At 43.6% G+C, this 19,141-nt stretch overlaps 1 protein-coding gene and 1 long non-coding RNA gene across 2 annotated transcripts; both read right to left on the minus strand.

Annotated features, from left to right (window-relative positions):
• Nucleotides 1–27: 27 nt before the first annotated feature.
• On the minus strand, nt 28–6,990 carry LOC102301857. Its single transcript, XR_001336734.2, has 3 exons — nt 2,937–6,990; nt 820–1,012; nt 28–271 (listed from the first exon to the last, which is right to left on the minus strand). It is a non-coding gene; the product is annotated as an uncharacterized LOC102301857 (long non-coding RNA).
• Nucleotides 6,991–7,303: 313 nt separating this feature from the next.
• dera (deoxyribose-phosphate aldolase (putative)) lies at nt 7,304–18,332 on the minus strand. The gene is made up of 9 exons (XM_005933818.3): nt 18,083–18,332; nt 13,840–13,937; nt 13,286–13,433; nt 12,096–12,191; nt 11,869–12,003; nt 11,459–11,587; nt 8,793–8,905; nt 7,654–7,803; nt 7,304–7,573 (listed from the first exon to the last, which is right to left on the minus strand). The coding sequence occupies exons 1-9, from the start codon at nt 18,111–18,113 to the stop codon at nt 7,517–7,519; spliced, it is 957 nt and encodes a 318-aa protein (XP_005933880.1). The 5' UTR covers nt 18,114–18,332; the 3' UTR covers nt 7,304–7,516.
• Between the last annotated feature and the right edge of the window lie 809 nt (nt 18,333–19,141).

A 19,141-nucleotide genomic window follows, 5' to 3' on the forward strand; every position in this document is an offset into this window, starting at 1 on the left:
AATCGGTGGCTGACTAAATACTTTTTTGCCCCACTGTACATTACCAAAGTGAGCTGACTCTACCCATGAACAACATTAGCTAAGTGTTGCAAGCTAATCCTAAAATTACTGTTGGACACAGAAAAAACCCGACAATCAAACGACACTTCTGACCTTCACGATCTTCTGAAGGCCCAGCCTGACTGTGAAGCCCGGGTCCTGGGAAGGATGCAGTCCCTGACTTAGGACACACCTTTTGTTTTGCTGACTCCTGTTTTGCCACTTGATGTCACTGAAACAAAGCTTTGAATGAATGAACTCATCCACCAAGTAAAACTGGAAACGGGTCAGTTGCAAAATTCAGAAACTATAACTCTTCATAGAAAACAAGGGACTTGGAAGACTGAGACATTGAGAACAGGTTGTTCAGGCCGTGATTGATAACGTGATCAATAACAGTTCCCCGAATTTCATCTGAGACCTTCCAGCTACACCTCTACCCCACACAGACTCCTCTTCCTCTTAGAACTCCTCCATCCACGCTGATGAGAAACAGCACAGACCCCCTCTGAAGGCCTGCAGACTGAGTGCTAATTGAAGATTTGAGTGAAGGCGTGTCAAACAGGTGCTTTGGTGATTTCATACAGATCTAGATGGTTTCTAATATTTAGGAGCTGTTTGGTTGCATTAGCTAAAACAGTGAGGTTTGGGCTGTTTGAATGACAGCTGTGTTAAGAAAGGGTTGACACATTTGGAAGAGGCGTCTCCTGCTCTGCTCAGAGACGATGAAAACTGAGGGGATCCCAGTTTCTTTAGGCAATCAAGAAAAACTGTAATTACCTTCTGCGTGGCCTTTTGTTCTCAGTGGTGGTGCCAGCGTACTAAACTCACAGGCAGTAGGAGAACACGTTCTCCACTGAGGAGCACTAGAAGACCAGCAGCAGCTTCTGGGCCAGGTTGGTCCTCCTCAAGGCACAAAGGAAGTGCAACCAGACTCCACCCTTTCTTCATTTATAATGAGAAGAGGCTGGATCTGCGGACGAATCATTCAAACATTGACTGTGAGACCAACACATGGGTGTAGCACGGCTAATGAACCAACAACAAGCCGCTAACAGGCTGACAAGTAGAGAAGAATAATGTAAGTATTATAAGATGTTAAGCTGTGTGTCTTTTTAAATATAGCGACATGTCAATATTTAACTTAATTCTAAATCTGTCAGTTGCAGTAAAACCATTAGCAGTTAAAGCTGGAGCAGCCGGGCATCTTAGAAAGTGCAGGACAGCGTGATCGTGTCCAGCAGGTGTGCGAGCTGGAGCTGCACAGAAGTAGCAACATGGCAGCTCCTATCCGGTTGTTCAGTGATGACGTGACGAATCCTACTTCCGGGTCTAAAGTAGTCTGCGTTTAATGTGGCTTTTGTGTTGTTAACATGTTTAATGTTTTGTATTTTCTTCTATTTAATCTCAAAAAGCTCCTAAAACAGTCAGTGATCACTGTTGACCTCCCTCGGCTTTTATTACCGCTAATCATTTATTTAAGCTCAGTTTTTAAAACCTTAGGATGTAACTACAGCCCAGCCCATGCAGCAGTATATGAATGACTAACCTCGTATTGTGGATGGATTATGTCAGTTGTTCTCCTGGCTGAAGTTTGGTCCTTTTACAGCATCCTGCCATGCGATTACATTTGTTCCTGACCACCGAGAACACTCACGTTAACTTTTATCGAGTGGAAAAAAAGTTAGCTTGTTTATATTATGCTAACATAGCTGTGTCGCTAGCGGTCACGTAGCACATCATTATATAGCAGCTAGCCCAACTTCAGTAACCCTACAAACGTCACTGCTGTTTAGTTTTCTGTCTTCATTTATGCTGGAAGTGATAGCAGAGCTGTACGTTTTAATTTGTTTCCAAAACCCCGCAGTCAGGACATGCTATATTGTATTTAGATAGAAGCTAGCGAGCTAACTTCCTGCTAACTTCTAACTCCGTTAAATGTCATAAATTCCGTTTTCATGGATGCCTGGATGTTAAACTCAATTGTTACACCTGGTAGAGCAGAACGCTGATCATTTTATTAAAGATGAAAGACTTTAGACAGTTTTTCAACTCTCAGTAATGCCATAGTGATCGTTTGATATATGGACCTGCAGCGGAGTTTAGGCCCAGACACGGCTAGTGACGTCAGACTGAACAACCGGATAACAGCACAGTGGGGGGAGGAGCCAAGTCCTCACTCTGTGACACAGCCACAAACAGCTTTAGTTGTTCTTTGTTGTGGAATTGTGAATTTCCCTTATGAATCTTGTGTTTGGATTTTTGTCCTATAATAATCTATTTGTGTTTTACTTCCATTCCTGCTGTATGACCTTTAGCTCCTGTTTTAAACGTTTCAGCTTCACTGTAATAAAATTGAACTGATTACCAGTCTCACTGCTTAAACAGTATTTTTACTATCTGTCCATACGTTTCATTTTGGCTAAATAAATTATTGCTAATCATCCCCAGTCTTACTGAACAGTTTGTCCCACCTGGCTGTGATTCACTGTGTTCTTGTTGTACGCTAACCAGAGAGAAGAAATCCGGTTGGATACGTTCACCACACTATATCTGAATATTCTGCCACAGTTTGCAGTAAAAATGCTTTCACTGCCAGCTGAGGTCACCCTCCAAACTCTGATTAAACGTGTCAGTTTATTCACCCTATTATGCAACTCCATCCTGTTGTCACTGATTGTCGTGTGATGGTGCTGATGTGGAGGCTGCTGCTGATCAATAAAAAACTGTGCGTGTCCAGAACCTGGGAGGCATTCTGTAATTAAATCAATATCTGTGCCGTGGCATTAAGATTATTGGCTACGCTGGCATTTAGTCACCGTTGTCTTAAACCGAGAGTATAAACTGGCTACCATAAGAAATCAATGGCTGCATATCACAACCAGCATCCTAATTACCTGGCAAGGAATCAATGTGGCTTTCTGCGTTACCGCTCTCTCGGGGAAATCACAGGACGCTATTTTTCTTGGTGACTCTGCAGCTCAGAAGATTACGCCCATCAGAATCAGAATCCGTTATTATTCCCAGAGGAAGTCACAGCTGCTCCGAGACCGTAAAAGAGCAGCAGAACACGTTAAAGGACCAATATAAAATACTAGAGTATATTACAGAATAGCTCTAATATATAAATATTCTGATATATGACACAAAATTGAAATATAAATGAAGCTGAAATTGAGGTGCAGATACTATTGTCGCACGTATGAGTGCTTATAAAAGCTGTACAGAGAGAGCCGCAGGCAGGAGTCCTTTCAGCTGAACAGCCTCCCGTGACGGCACCTCATGGGGTGGGTGGGAGCTACTGGACTGGATCTGTTCCTGTTTAGGCTGAAATGGTTTTGATTCATGAAGCCATGCAATGATGTAAAAAAATACCTCAAATGCATTTCACTTTCAAGTAACAAGCCTGTTTGGTAAGGAGTAGAAATGACAGATATTTGTAAAGAGCTGTCAGAATTCAAATATCTGACTGTATTAAAACACATTTTCTCATTGCTTCAACAATTAAATAACACAGAGAAAAATGTTTCAATAATTGGTAACAATAAAAAATTATAATAATTCATAAATTTTAAGAGGATGGAGGCGCTGCAAGCTTTGACATACTCCACAGTGTTATATGTCCATAACTGTTTAAAGAAAGAACGTAGAAGACGATGTGTCTAGATGGAAATCTCTACCCACATCACTCATGTGAAGGGTCCATTCAATAAAAATGATGCTCTTAGCAAGAATCAATCATTTATTGTCAATGATCCCGAGCTCCAGACTGGTTCAGATCTCTGGATTGTGTATTCCTAAACCCCCGCGTGTCAGCTTCGAAACACTGCAAAGGAGCAAAGATAAAGCAGGACTGGATCCGCCTAACGTTCATCACTAAACTAAACTAAACGCACAATGCTTTAGTGTACTGTTCTAGCTTTGCTCTACTTACTATCCCGGCTTAGTTAGTGGTTGCATTATGTTAGTTTACATCCATGTATATGTTTTTAAAGTTAACACTATTGAACCATCAGGTCCTTTTTCTGTTAAAGGAACATTTTTTGTTGAATTATGCTTGTTGACGTTGCTTTGGTTACACTTACCGTTGTTTGTCCCTTTGTTCAGATCTCCCATCCAGAGCAGGTGTGTGGGCGGGGCCGGCCCAGCACTTCCTGTTTATGAAGGTTCATGATGTCACTGACTGCATCACTGGGTACAAACTAAGCTTTTTGAGTTGTACTGCATAAAGTGTTTTACTTTTGAAACCATTTGAGTGTAAATGAGTTTGTAAGATAGATGTACAGTGTTTTGTTTTTTGGCTAACCTGTTTGTTAATGAGAGACTGATGAGGTTCAGGTGTGTACAAATCTGTACACAACCAGTGAGGTTTGGACAACCGGGGTTTTTTAAGATGGCAGAAAATAAAATACACCAAGAAGAAACTGGACCAGTCTGCTGATGCTGTCGTCTTATCGCTACCTCACACTAATCAAGTCCAATTTCACTCGCTGGGCCACGTCCTCGTTTTAGGTTTGACAGCGTTTTAGTAGGTAAAGGTGATGCTTAGACATGAGTTGAGCTGCGGTTTGGGGAAGACCTCGAAGGCGACTAGTGACGCCTCCCTGGCAGATCCTCATGCACTAAATAGAAGTGAAGAAGCTAAAGAATTGAGAACAAGGAGGGAGGGAGGGGCACGTAGACGAGAATGATCAGCTTGCAGAACTGAGGGAACACAGGGAGCGTGTTTGGAGGCGTGGTCCTGCTCCTGAAATTCCGATGTGTAATCTCCAATACAAACACCTGATCTCAAAAGCCCCAAAATTACTGTCTAACACATACAGGACACTCCAAAATAGATGCCCCCCTCTCCATGCTAACCAAGCATAGGATGGAAACTTTGAAATCCACATTTACAGCAAATGTTCCAACACTGGGAGGAACTGTTGCTTCCAAGAAATGGTTGTTTCTTGGTTATGACTCTGTGACTTTCCTCTGGGAGATTTCCTCAGTTTTTTTTCCTTTTTATTTAAATGACTCTCAGTATGTTTAATATCCTCCAGAATCTTGATGTAGTCGATTATTCAGATTACTAAATTGGATTTTAAAGGTGTGAAACATCCTGTTAAGTGATCTAAGTGATTCTCTCACCTCAAAGCTGAACTTTTCTACAGACAGACATTTACAAGATAGAGACCACTTTACCCTGAAATGTCCTTGGGAAATCTGCCACTCATTCAAACGGACCGCTCGTGGTCACACCTGCGCCTAATCCCCCACACTTAGATCTACATCTTATTTTAACTACATAATGGCTGTGTTGACTTTTGGAGACTTCTTAATCCACAAACAAGAACATATTCATTTTTTTAAATCTTATTCCTGTATTGATTTTTTTCACTGACAGTTTAAAGTGATTCCCTCTGACTGTCATCCAGCTGTGCTTTAGGGTCATGCCCCCCTTACTGTGGACTCTAGACCAATCCCGTTTCTCCTTCCCACGGGGTTTCTATTCAGTTCTGCTTTCAGATGATACATTTAATGACTTCATTGCACCAGCAACTGGTGAATTTTTATCTATTAATAATAACAATTCAGTTTATGGGAATCTCTCAAAGCTTATCTATGTCTGCAGATCATTTCTTTTTCAGTTCACCAGAGAGAACCCAAAATCCAAGCTGCAAAGAGAGACGGGAAAGCAGGGAGGGAGAAAGAGACGTGGGGGAAGACGAGTACTAAAGGGCCGTGGGTCCGACTCCAAACCACGCTACTGCCCTCCAGCCAGGCAGCATGGGGTCACTGAACTGGCAAACACACTGAATCAAAAAATGCAGCTTCCCTGCAAAACAAAGTTTCTTGCTTTTACATCCTGGTGACAACACGGTGTATCCTTACTCCTCTGGAAGTCACCTAACCCCCCAAACTCCCTGTGGCTCAAAGACATGATGCCATTTCTCAAACTAGAAAAAACAACTTTCTTTCTTTTATTATTTTAGTTACTCACCAACCTTGTCTTTAGATTAGCCCACTTACTTGGCAGGGATAGTGGCTATAGTGGGCAGGTGATGTTGAAGATGGAGCTGACAGGCAGAAGGAAAACAGGAAGACCACCGAGAACATTCATCGATGTAGTGAGTGTGCAGGGATCGTGTGACAGCAGAGGATCAGCTGAGGCAACCCCTCGGAGGAAGGTGAATGAAAAAGTTCGTGCCCATCACTCCACAAGGCACCGACTCACTCGTCCAAGGTCAGCGTCTGTAACGTCTTCAAGTATAAAAGAAAAAGTTTTCTGCCTTGAGATGAACCTCAAATGTATTTGTATGCTGTTCAAGCCCTGCGTCTAATCCTCAGGAAGACGTTCAGCACAGATCAGTGGACAGGTCAGGATCACTTATGGTTGGCAGCATAAGCCGCACGCTTCCTATCGCAGATCTGTTGCTCTGATGGCTCATTTATATTTGCCATCACTGCCGACACGACTGGTGGTTCTGCCACGAGTGACGTAAAACTGCTGCAAAAGCCACACTCTGGTTTCAGCTGATGGTGCATCTCTTGTACACAGCATGGTGCTGCACGGTCACCTGACAGCAAAAGTCCAGCTGGGCCTTTGTGTGTTTTTGCTCAGCACATCTCGTCTTTACCAGAGTTTAGAGTTCAAAATCTCGACTTTAATATTGAAATTTTGACTTTATTCCCAAAATGATCAGTAATGTTTTTTTCCTTAAACATTCTTCATGCTTTCAGGAGAAACTTTAAAAAACACGGACTGAGACCATTTTGCTTCCTGTCTTTCTCCACTAACACTAATGTGCTGCATTTTACACTCTGGAGCTACAGTATAAATGTGACAGCTGACACACCTACAGCCAACATAACTTTAAACTAAACTCAACTTTACACTCTGCTGCATCTTTTACACTTTACCGACTTTTATTAATAATAAATAATAATAATGGATTGGATTTATATAGCGCTTTTCAAGAGCACCTCAAAGCGCTTTACAATTCCACTATTCATTCACTCTCACATTCACACACTGGTGGAGGCAGCTACAGTTGTAGCCACAGCTGCCCTGGGGCAGACTGACAGAAGCGAGGCTGCCATATCGCGCCATCGGCCCCTCTGGCCAACACCAGTAGGCGGTAGGTGAAGTGTCTTGCCCAAGGACACAACGACCGAGACTGTCTGAGCCGGGGCTCGAACCAGCAACCTTCCGGTTACAAGACGAACTGCCAACTCTTGAGCCACGATCGCCCCCATTTACAAGAATAAACAGGAAACAAACTGTTTTTCACTCTGTGTTTATTTTGTGAAGTGCGATTGTTAAATTATAACAAGTAAAAAACTTTGATCTTCATCACATTCTTCGCTTCAAGCTTTAAATTACCAGCTGGGTTATTCATCAGGACACTGAAAGCACCTTAAAGGAGCAGCAGATTTACGACTGAGGCTCGTGTGGATCTTCTGAGCTTCTCTTTAAAACGTGAAGCAGGTGAATTCAAGCCATGGGAAGCTCATGATACGCTGCATACTGTCCAGTCACCTGATGATAAATCTGTCCAAGCAAAAACATCTGTAAGAACCTTGTGTAAAACAAGACATGTCACATCTACTGCGTGTTTACTGCGTACCCACCTGCCTCTCAATGTCAGCCAATAGGCTGCTGGCTCCCAGGCGAAACAGGCCGGGACAGAGCCAATCATCACCCAGCTCTTCTTTGATAAGAGTCAGCCAAACCAAAGACTCTTCAGCTGTTCGGATGCCCCCTGCTGGCTTAAAGCCCACCTAAAAGAAGGCATGCACACGTGTGTCAATAAAACACACAACACACTTGGAGCACGATGACACATCTACAAAGGTGGTACTTGGAAATACACACGCCTAAAAAAAAAATGTTACGTGCACATGCGTCAACCAGCAGTTGGACCCATGTGACCTCAGTGGCTGTTTACGTTCCTCCCTCTGCTGCGACATTATCCACTCTGCCAGAGCCCGGCTACAGACTCAGCACCCGAGGTTCCATCTTTGGTGACCCTGTCCCCCTGCCAGCTTTCACATGGCAGGGGGACAGGGTTGGTACTGATGGACCAGGGGCTCTACTGGTCCATCAGTACCAACCCTGTCCCCCTGCCAGCTTTCACACAGTAGAGCCCCTGGTGCATCAGTACCTACTCGGATCTACTCAGCTCAGATCGCCACGGTTTGCGGGGTTTTCCATTAGGTCACAGTACCTGGTACTTTTTCAGTAGTAGTTGTTTGTCGCAACACTGACAATAAAGTTCTGAAGGCAAAAGCAGGTCAGAACTAACACGGTGTAACTAATAAAGAGTGTTTTAATCTGAGAAACTTTGCTTGAACCTGGTTCCACAGCAATAAAATCAAAACCATCCGTTTTGACACTAAATACAGAGAGCACACTGTGGCGAGCCTCGACTGGCCTACGATTGGTTATTGATGTAGACGCACGTCATGGTGACTCAACCTGTCTTGCAGCGCTGCCATGTAAATGTTTACATTAAGCGTTGTTCAGATTTTTGCTGCATCTTAATGAAACTGAGCAGAATTAAGTTCCTGCTGTTTGATAAAATGCTTCTTATCTACTCGAGTACTCGAGCTGCTCATACAACACATGACTCGCTCCACATTCATGCAAGTACTTCTTTCCATGTCAAAGACTTTCAGTCCATCAGTCACAGTGAACGTGATGCTGGTTTCATGAACATAATAAATGTAGTAACTGTTCTACAGTCAGTGAGTGTTCACGCCCACTGTACCTTGTGGCCCGTACTCATGAAGTAGTCACGGATGGCTCTCACCATCACTATGGCAACAGGGTAAGTAGCATTGACAGCCTCCTTCCCTGTAGACGTCTTGATGAAGTCTGAACCTGCCGTGTTGGAACAGATGAGATGTCTTCAACAAAAGCGCGTACTGAGGTTATGTTACATCGCTCAGCTGTCGGGTTTCGACTTCAAATTTGTCCGACAGGACGACAAACGGCTCGAGGCCGGCGTTCCCATGCAGGTCGACTGCACCGACAGCGCGGCCGGAGAAAAGCGTAAGCTGCTGCAACAAACGACAGCTTAATGCTCATCAATAAAAATCATTATTTCTTTCCTCGCCTTCCTTCACAGCCAATTATATTTTATCAGCTAGACTGATAAAAATAGAAGATGAAATGACGCAGTTTAACAGATTACCCACAAACTGCAGGGGCAGAAAAAAAGAGGCGCCGCCCTCCTGCCTCCCTGAGTTATAATGACCGTTCATTACCGAACAGAACAAGATGGAAATTTTACAGTTCATTAAAGACATGTTATATGTGTTTTTTCAGTTTCTCTCCCCTCTTTCTCAAACTGCCGTAATCCTTAAGATTCGTTATACGGAGTCTTAATTACCAGATAATGGATAACGGTTATTAAATGTGGGTGGCGGTAATGAAGCTCTATTCATTTGCGTGGGCAGGGAGATACTGGCGGGGAACAGCGGGGTAAAAAAGGCTATATCAGAGATTAATAGGTAAAATTATCATTCAATTTCAGGAATCTCATATGCAATTCATAGGAACAAGAGGAGATTAAGGAGCAAGTGTGGTGACAAAAGCAATGTATTTTAATGACGATCTCTATCAGAGCGCCTGACAATTTAGGTCCGTAATCAGCTTACTGTGTGACGGCTAGTTAAGCACGCTCGTGTGTGTGTGTGTGTGTGTGTGTGCACGTGTGTGTGTGTGACGGCTAGTTAAGCACGCTCGTGTGTGTGTGTGTGTGTGTGTGCTGTGTGTGTGTGTGCACGTGTCTGTGTGACGGCTAGTTAAGCACGCTCGTGTGTGTGCACGTGTCCTGTGTGACGGCTAGTTAAGCACGCTCGTGTGTGTGTGTGTGTGTGTGTGGTGTGTGCGTGTGTGTGTGTGACGTGTGCTGTGTGACGGCTAGTTAAGCACGCTCGTGTGTGTGTGTGTGTGTGCACGTGTGTGTGTGTGCACGTGTGCCTGTGTGACGGCTAGTTAAGCACGCTTGTGTGTGCACACATGTGTGTGTGTGTGTGTGCACGTGTGCCTGCGTGTGTGCGTGCACGTGCGCCCGTGCACGTGTCTGCAATTTTTGTTACATGGCGTAAATGTTTCTACATACGCTGCAGGTATGCAGGCAGTGAGTGCAGATCAGCTGTTATGCAGAGTTAGGAGCAGATCAACATGCTACTGTCATACAGCCTGTGTGACCACGTGCTTCATTAGACACGACAGAACAGATGACCAATGAAAACACGGGTCTGAGATCCTGTGTATCAACTTATTCTGTAAGCTAGTCTCAGTCATTTAACAGCTGACAGAGTGAAGAGCGAGTTTACACTGGAGGCCTTTCCTGCTGCGAGCCCAAAGGGCATCTGTGACTCTGCCTAAAAATCTTTATGATTTCACACCTTTGATCAAAACCATGAACCCAGCGTTACGTGGACATGAAGCCTGCATGTATAAAGGCTCATTTACATCATGGAGCCCTGTTCTCAACAACGGTCATAGACGTAACTGTGTGATACGTGTTTAAAGTTTAGTCTTGTGCAGGACACGACATCACCGGGTCGGCTCGTAGCTGCTAATAGTTCTATCCCTCCCTCCCTCGCCCCCTCTGTTGGCCAGCCCCTCTCCCTCTCTCCTTTCCCCCCCTCTCTCCCTCCCTCCCTCCCTCGCCCCCTCTGTTGGCAGAGCAGAGAGCAGACGTCTGCAACATGCAAGCATTTAATGGAATAAAACTGTCTTTCCCCCCAAACATCATAAGCAGCTGCTACATGTGCATCACACTACAAACACAACATTTCTTACCAAAGCACGACTGGGAATCCCAACATCATCAAACTCTCAGAAATCTCTGTTAGACTCCCCCCCTCACTCATTTATACAAACCTGAACATCACAGCTACAGGCAGACTTTCACATTTTAGTGCAGCGAGACAAAGAACGACGAACAGCTCGAGCAACAGGAAGTGAAAGTGGATGGGATGCTGTTGCAGCCAGAGGCAGTAAATGACCCCACACACAGTGGGTTACTGGTTCTCTCAGCAGTTAGCAAATATAAACTACAGCCCAGTGACCTCACACTCTGTAGACGCCGCTAAACATGTCGTAAAACCTTAAATCGAGCTTCACAGACTGAGTTGCATCTGTAAAAGGCCTCCATGGTGTAAAGAAGCTTCATACATGCAGCGTTTCATTAACACAGTGCTTTGTTATTACATCCACAGCCCAACCTGCTCGTCTTTAAACTGAAATTACTAACAGAAAACAAATATAAAGCTGGAACCATGCAGTTTTTATTTTATGATCAGCTTCACTAAAAAGTGTAATTAAACTATCAGATGAAGACACACACACACACACACACACACACACACACACACACACACACACACACACACACACACACAGAGTTGTGAGACTGACCAGCCATCATGGCGACCATGCTGGCTCTGTAGACGTTGGTGAACGAGCCGAGCTCTCCGACAGCCAGGATGGTCTTCATGTGGGCGGGGCCACAAGCCTCCCGAAACTGACGGATCTCGTCGTACATGGCTGCAGAGGGAGACACGAAACTGAAATCACTTGACGTGTTCAGTGCACGCCCGTGTGTGTGTGGGGGGGGACACTGAGGGAGGGAGGCCTCACCTTCTCTGCTGCCCTCATGACGCAGACAGACGTGACAGGAAACGGGCGGATTACTGGATTAGCCGATGGTTTGTTTTGTAATTGGCATTTCATCACGTATTAAACTCTTACTACAGGCTCAGACATCAGTATTAAACACACAGATCCTTCCATACAATCACAGTAACGACAGTGAGGCTGCAGCATACCTTCCCACTGTCCTGTAATGGCCAGCATCCTGTTGATGACGATGTCGATCTCCGTCGCGCCGTCACTCACTGCTATGCGCACTTCCTGCAGGCGGGTCTCCAGTGGAGTCTGGCCAGCTGGGAAGCCAGTGGCCACTGGGAGAAACAGATAACACAGTGGAGCCCAGGCAGCACAAGCCTTTCATTTTCTATATTACACACACAGGGTTGCCATAGCTACGACTTACCTGAGGCGACAGGAAGGCTGGAGTCGGCTGCTTTAAGTGCTCCGACAGCATCAGTCACACGAGACGGATACACACACACCGCTGCTGTTGTCACGCCTGACATCAAGGATCAGAGCAAAGAAGAAGAAACGTGGTGATAAACTGGCCTGTGGCTCCCTCTGCAGGCGGACTAGTGTCTGAGCAGTCTGGCATGCTTACTCATCAGGTAACGATGACAAATAGGATGATAAAACTGATCAATGAGATCATGGTAGCAGAAAAAGGTAAATAAAACATTTGAATTCATGCGGTTGCGAGATGTTAATGGTTCAAAGCCTCCCTGTGTTTGACTTTCTCTGTGAATAAATGAGCGACAGCCGTCCTCACCACCAACGCTCTGTTCACACTGGCTTTAAAGGGAAAAAGCAGCTGTGCGTCTTTGTCAGAGCAAACTGGAACATGAGCGCGTAACCACAGTAATGTGTAACCCTGTTCTGCACAGAGACGAGGACACTAATAAAGACCAACACTGTGTGTGCAGAGTAACGCACGTTTCAAACTTTATGGGATTAACGATGAACGTGATTAAACTCTGAAAATGCACGTGTAATATCTTTTTATTTCATCCAGTGAGCCCGGTGTTAGAGGCTCTCAGAGGTTCTTTTAGAATTAATGACCCGTCACATCCCTGATCTGGACTTTGACTGGGACGCAGCAACAACGGTTAATGGTTATTTTGTTTCTCAGCAAACAGGAGAATCTGCTTTTAAAGTAAGGTTAGTTTTGCCACACACGACTTTTTGTTTGTGTTAAATAAATAAATTTCACGGCTTTTTGTTGATGCAGGATTAAATTTGTCCGATGTTGCGACCTGTGATTTACACATTATGTCCTGACAGGTGAAATCGTAACATGGAAACAGCCGTTACTTGTTTCTCACGTGATGCCGACGGGATTTTGCTGGCATGATTTGGGAAAACTGCAAATGAATACAAATTTGTTGCGATTCCTTTTACACTAATGATGCTCAACACAACAATATTGAAAACAGCAGAGATTTATTTTACTTATAGAGACGTTGAGAATTAATACTAAGCACCAATGAAGCTATCGTGACAGGATACGCTAGCTCATTATTTACTAATAATTATTTTATGACACTAACGCTTGTTTTAATTTTATCAGTTTTCCTGACAGACGTGAGGGCGGACCTTTGTCGTGCATATCAAGCTTCTTGAGCAGGTCGTATCGAACTGGCTGGATAGCTTTCAAACAGAGCCTGTGCACGTTGGAGGACGTATCGTCTCCGGCCAGAGTGGTCAGGTCGATCAGGGTCGCGGCCTTCAGCAGCCACGCAGCCTGCAAGGACACACAAGGAAACAGCGCTCAGAGAAGGATACACCGTGAGAAACCCCCGCCTTATAGTTAATATCCCTGGGCTCTCTGTCCTGGTCGTTGTGTCCTTGGGCAAGACACTTCACCTACCGCCTACTGGTGTTGGTCAGAGGGGCCGATGGCCCCAGGGCAGCTGTGGCTACAACTGTAGCTGCCTCCACCAGTGTGTGAATGTGAGAGTGAATGAATAGTGGCATTGTAAAGCGCTTTGGGTGCCTTGAAAAGCGCTATATAAATCCAATCCATTATTACTGTCTATGACCACAGAGGTGTGCTTACATGTACGTACACATAAATGCATTTTGGTGTTACAAGTTAAGACAGCGTGGGCTTGTTGTCATCGTGCACCACAGCTTACAGCACAGCTCACCTGCCACTGTTTCTTGGGGATCTTCTGTCTTTGGATAAACTGAGCCCTCTTCAACACAGCCTGTGTGTTCACTCTCACTTTGGATATCCATTCCAGGTCTGTTATGAACACAGAAGAACAGAAACAAACTCACTTTATTAAAGTGGCTGAAACACACAGAGAGTATTTCAATCAGATGTCCTCTCGATACCTGAGGCAGAGGTCAAAGCAGCACAGAGGGACGTGAGCATGAGGTGTCTAAGCACAACAAACTGTTGTATGTGAGGCCTCTTATCTTTATTTATATAATGTCACCCACTTGCTGCACATAATGTCCTCTTTGTATATACTCATTCACTGTATATAAAGTTCTGTCTCTCTTTTTCACTGCGTGTTATATCTGTATAACTATGCACGTGACAAAGAAGCTTGAATCTTACAAAGACTCACAGCTATCTGCCCCAAAGAGGAACACCAGAGAGAAACCAGGAGAGTAAGTCAGCTTTGAGCCATACAAGGTAGAAACTCAGCATCAGGGGAACAACATGAGAACAGCCGCTAAAGGCTGGAGACTCAGTAATACTGGAACAATCTGGTCTTTAAGTCTGACGCCATTAGTCAAACGAACACTGCAGCATCACTGAGAGTTAAAACTGTCTAAATTCTTTCATCTTTAATAAAATGATCAGCGTTGCTGCTTTACCAGGTGTAACAATTAAGTTTAACATCCAGGCATCCATGAAAACAGGATTTATTACATTTAACGGAGTTAGAAGTTAGCAGGAAGTTAGCTCGCTAGCTTCCACCTAAACATGATGTAGCATGTTCTGACTGAGAGATTTCTGAAACAATTCAAACGTACAGCTCTGCTATCACTTCCAACATAAATGAAGACAGAAAACTAAACAGCAGTGGCGTTTGTAGGGTTACTGAAGTTGGGCTAGCTGCTACATGTGCTATGTGATCGCTAGCGACACAGCTATGTTAGCATAACATTAGCACAGTGAAGCTGGAGGATGAACGCTAACTTTTTTCCACTGATAAAAGTTAACGTGAGGGTTCCCGATGGTTAGAGACAAATTCAATCGCATGGCAGGATGCTGTAAATGGACCAAACTTAAGTCAGGAGAACAACTGAGATAATCCATCCACAATACGAGGTTAGTCATTAATATACTGCAACAACATGGGAATAGAGCAGCTGAGAGAGGATTCAGCATTAATGAATCAATGTTACTGAAGTGGAGGAAGCAAGAAGAATGAGCTTATCTGACTGTTTTGTTTTGCTTAATGCGCCTTATGGTCCGAAAAATACGGTAAGTCTTAGAGTAAGTTGAGGTAAATCATACAATGAATAGTTTATTCTGAAAGACCTCCGTTTTTCATCGTTTGAATATTTATTATTGCTCATTAATAAGACCAAAGTATTTGTTATCAAAATAATCGATGGAATAATCAAATTTATTTACTCAAATAATCAATAGCTGCAGCCCTAACATGGATGGCTTCAAGCTGTATGCTGGGAGTGAATGAGGCTCTACAGAAACGACATGAGAATTTCTTTCATATTGGAGACGTGCAGTTGGAAGGCAACAAAGAGACAAAAAATGATCAGAAATGAGGGGATTGTACTACCAGTAGGTGACACTGCAGACTGAGGACAAGTACCTTAGAATCTTGCAGGTGAATGGGAACCATGAAGAGGAGCTGAAACCACCAAATACCCAAGATCTTGGGAATGCTCGCTCGTGGAAAGAACAAGATCCGGGCAATCAACACCTACACCCTGCCTGTACCCTTCCATTAGAACTAGGGCTGCCACGATTAGGTCGACTATCAAAATCGTCGACGACTAATTTAATAGTCGACATGTCGTTTGAAGCTTTGTAAGAAATAAGTAGTAGGATTTAAGAGTGTAATAACGCACTGAAACAGAAGATGGCAGGACTTAACATATTTTCAGGCGAGAATGTAGCTGTGGAAACTTCAAATATCTGCTCGGTTTATCAAGACACCACATATTTTCAAAAGCGCTCCGACAGTTTTCTGGAGACGTCTGTTACCCACTAGCTCGATAGCTAGCCGGGGCAAGGCTCACTAAGCCGTGAGAACACCGGACTCCCGGCAATCGTTTTCAAACCCACCGCCGTCTTTCGCTACTCAGGTTAAACATGATATATGAGTCACTTAGATAACTTAAAAATGTTATTGTTTGGCTTTTTTCAGTATTTTATTTGTTCCTGAGTAAATCGGTTTGGCTGAGATTAAAGTTATAGTTTTTACACAGCTGAATAAACGTCAAGCAGACAGCTGATTATCAGAAGTGTGAGATGCTCAGAATTTACTCCGGTGTCCTGTTATATTTTAGATAGCAAGGAGTTTATTAAACTTCACCGAAACAATCTGCAAATTTCATTAAAATTTAATAAACTATCATCTTGTCTTTATTTTTAGTTAGCACAGACCTTAACACTTAAAGCTGTAAGCTAATGATAGTTATATAAGAGCAGATGCTGCTGGTGCAATAAGCTGTAGTTTTACTCCAATGGATGATGATCTGATTAGTCGACTAATTGCAAAAATAATCTGTGACTAGTCGACTATCAAAATAATCGTTTGTGGCAGCCCTAATTAGTACCTACTCAGATCGACTTGCCATGATTCACTGCGGTTTTCAGGGTTTTGCAGTTGGTCATAGTACCTGGTATGAGGTACTAATATATTACCTGCTCACCTGGGGTTCCAAAGTGATGCAAGCAGGTACTAAAATGTGATGTCATCAGACTGCATGCCACTGATTGGCTAGTCAGTGGCATCACTCGGTGAGTCATGAGAGCGTCTTGTTCATGAAAATCAAAAGCACCATTGTTGAACCCAGGCAACGAAGGAAAGGCTACAAAAACAACGCCACGGTCCCCGAGTGTGACAAAAAGACACACCGAGCAGCAGGTGCATCCTCACATCGACGACCTCCTTTCTTGTAGTGTTTGTGTACCAATTACATCATGGGACAATGGTCACGTTGCTATAACAACAACCACACACATTAGGTAATGGAAACCAGTCAATCTGAGTAGGTACTAATGGGAAAAGGGCTTAAGTGTTTTCCCTTGTGGTAGTGTCGGATTATTTTCTGTGGCACACCAACAGTCTGAAAGAATGAAAATGCTGATTTTTTCACCAGTCGTTGTTTTAAGGAGTAAACATATTTGCAGATGTGGGAAGTACTTAGTTACTATACTTAAGTAGAATTTTCAGGTATCTGTACTTTACTTGAGTAAATGGTCTGTCAGTCACAAGGGCCTATCAAATACAAAGAGATGAAAGACACAAGACAATGAAATGTATGCATAATGTATAGCACCATAGTCAGGTGTCTATAAGCTGTGCTCATGCTACTTTAGCATGTAGCACTGCAGAAGAGCAGCGAGCATAAAGAGTAACGTGGTTTTTTATGTCACATAATTTCAGATGCAACTTTTCCATCAGCTCAACAAATGTCAGAAAACACAAACTGTTAATGTGACCGCCAGGTTAACCTGTGACACGTCTGGATTCATTCTGACCTGATCTCATGTTCATACATCAGATACGACCTCTGTGCTCATCCCTTACAAATACACTAGAGTACAGGTGCAGGTGCCTCACAGGTGACTCTGGTTGGACTGACAAACATCCACTCTGAGCGCAGGTAACTTAAAGTGTACTGTGTAGATGTTGAGGTGGCCATCGTCAAATCACAGAAGGAGTGTGTGGGAAGAATAATAACAGCAGGACATTTGTGGAAATACAGAATATAAATCAACTTTGTCATTCTTTAAACTCTGTAGTGTCACGAGGTAAACCCACGTGCTCTTCTTTCTAGTCCGAAACAAACTGTCAGCAGACTGCAGTGCTGTGTTAGGTCTTATACAGACCTCATGAGTATTCAATTACACAGTAGAGCCAGCTGTCACATGATTGCTCAGTAAAAACTAGCTACACGTCGGAAAGCAGGATTAAAACGCTTCCTTTGCGCTGTTCCGGTTCTATTTGTTAGTGTGCAGTAACATCCGTGCTCTCAGGGTCAGTCACCTCTAACTGCTTCACTGACTTCACCTGTCCTAACTTAGCATCGTACACTCAAAGTTTCAGCGTGAAATCCTGCGCAAAGCAAAATGACGACGTGAATATTCCTTGGTAACAAAATCATCGTGTTATTGGGTCACGGTAACGTGGGAGCACGATTACTGCGGACATGCTGCCCGTACATGCGTTTACTTACCGAGCGTCGTACCCGGATTTCTGGGTGACATGTTTCACGACAAAGAACGCTGTCGTTTGTGAACTTCGTCATCAGTCGCAGCCAAAATACGTATGAAGTGCGCTCAAAATGCCCGGATGTGTTCTTCGTAGGAAAGTCAAACGCCAACGAGGGTAGAAGTTTGTGTGTGACAAAAGAAACGGAAGATATTTCAGGGCGCAGCGGCCTGTGTAAAATAAATATTTTACAGTCCAGGCCTGGTTAGAAATGCGGCATACGGTATTAATCTTTCTCTTTTTATTGCATCCGACATGAGGATTCACCTGCACGTCTACACAAATAAAAGTCACACTTTCAAAATAAAAGCAGCACTGGCATGAACTGGTTTTCATTTACCTTTCCTGTTTGCCTGACCCTCCACCAGATGTCAGTGTAGCGCAGGCTTTTAATGACGTTTCAATTGCAGAATGGATACACAAAATAAATCCTAATTTTGTCACACATATTCAAATCAACTTGAATTTATTTTATTTAAAAGGGACAGTGCAGTTTAACATAGTTCAAGTGCAAGACATGAAACTGATGTACCGCAATCAAACTCTCTCTGACTGGAAGAAATTAGTTTAACATTTAAACCTATTTTCTACACATTCCAGCACATAAAATAAAATATTTTTTGTGTTTACACTCAGTCTTTCAAATAGATGCAAGTAAAACACAGCAGAAAATAAATAAAGTCAAAGACTCAGCGGTCCTGTTGCTCTATTTTCACCTGTAAAGCAGGAGTGGGGCAGGCGGAGGTTTACCCTGGTGCAGGTGTGCCGCGGTCAGTGGAAGAATCCGCGAGTTTCTCTGTGAGTTTCCCATTACGTCGTAGCTACTCGGTGCTTGTTGGAAGTGTCACTACCCGATCCGTACCGGAAACCCGATCGGTACCCCGCATGCGCGAAAGGTTTCTACTTCCGGTCGTAGCGTTTTACGATAGTTAAAGGTCAGAGTATCTGTTAAGATGTTAAGAATAACAGGTATATCTTAAAATGTTTGCAATAATGAAGCATTTCAGTACAATGTAGACAAAAA

This window comes from Haplochromis burtoni, unplaced genomic scaffold (genome assembly GCF_018398535.1).
Source record: "Haplochromis burtoni strain Fernald_Lab_line unplaced genomic scaffold, NCSU_Asbu1 Contig_173, whole genome shotgun sequence".
In the NCBI taxonomy this organism is placed as follows: domain Eukaryota; kingdom Metazoa; phylum Chordata; class Actinopteri; order Cichliformes; family Cichlidae; genus Haplochromis; species Haplochromis burtoni.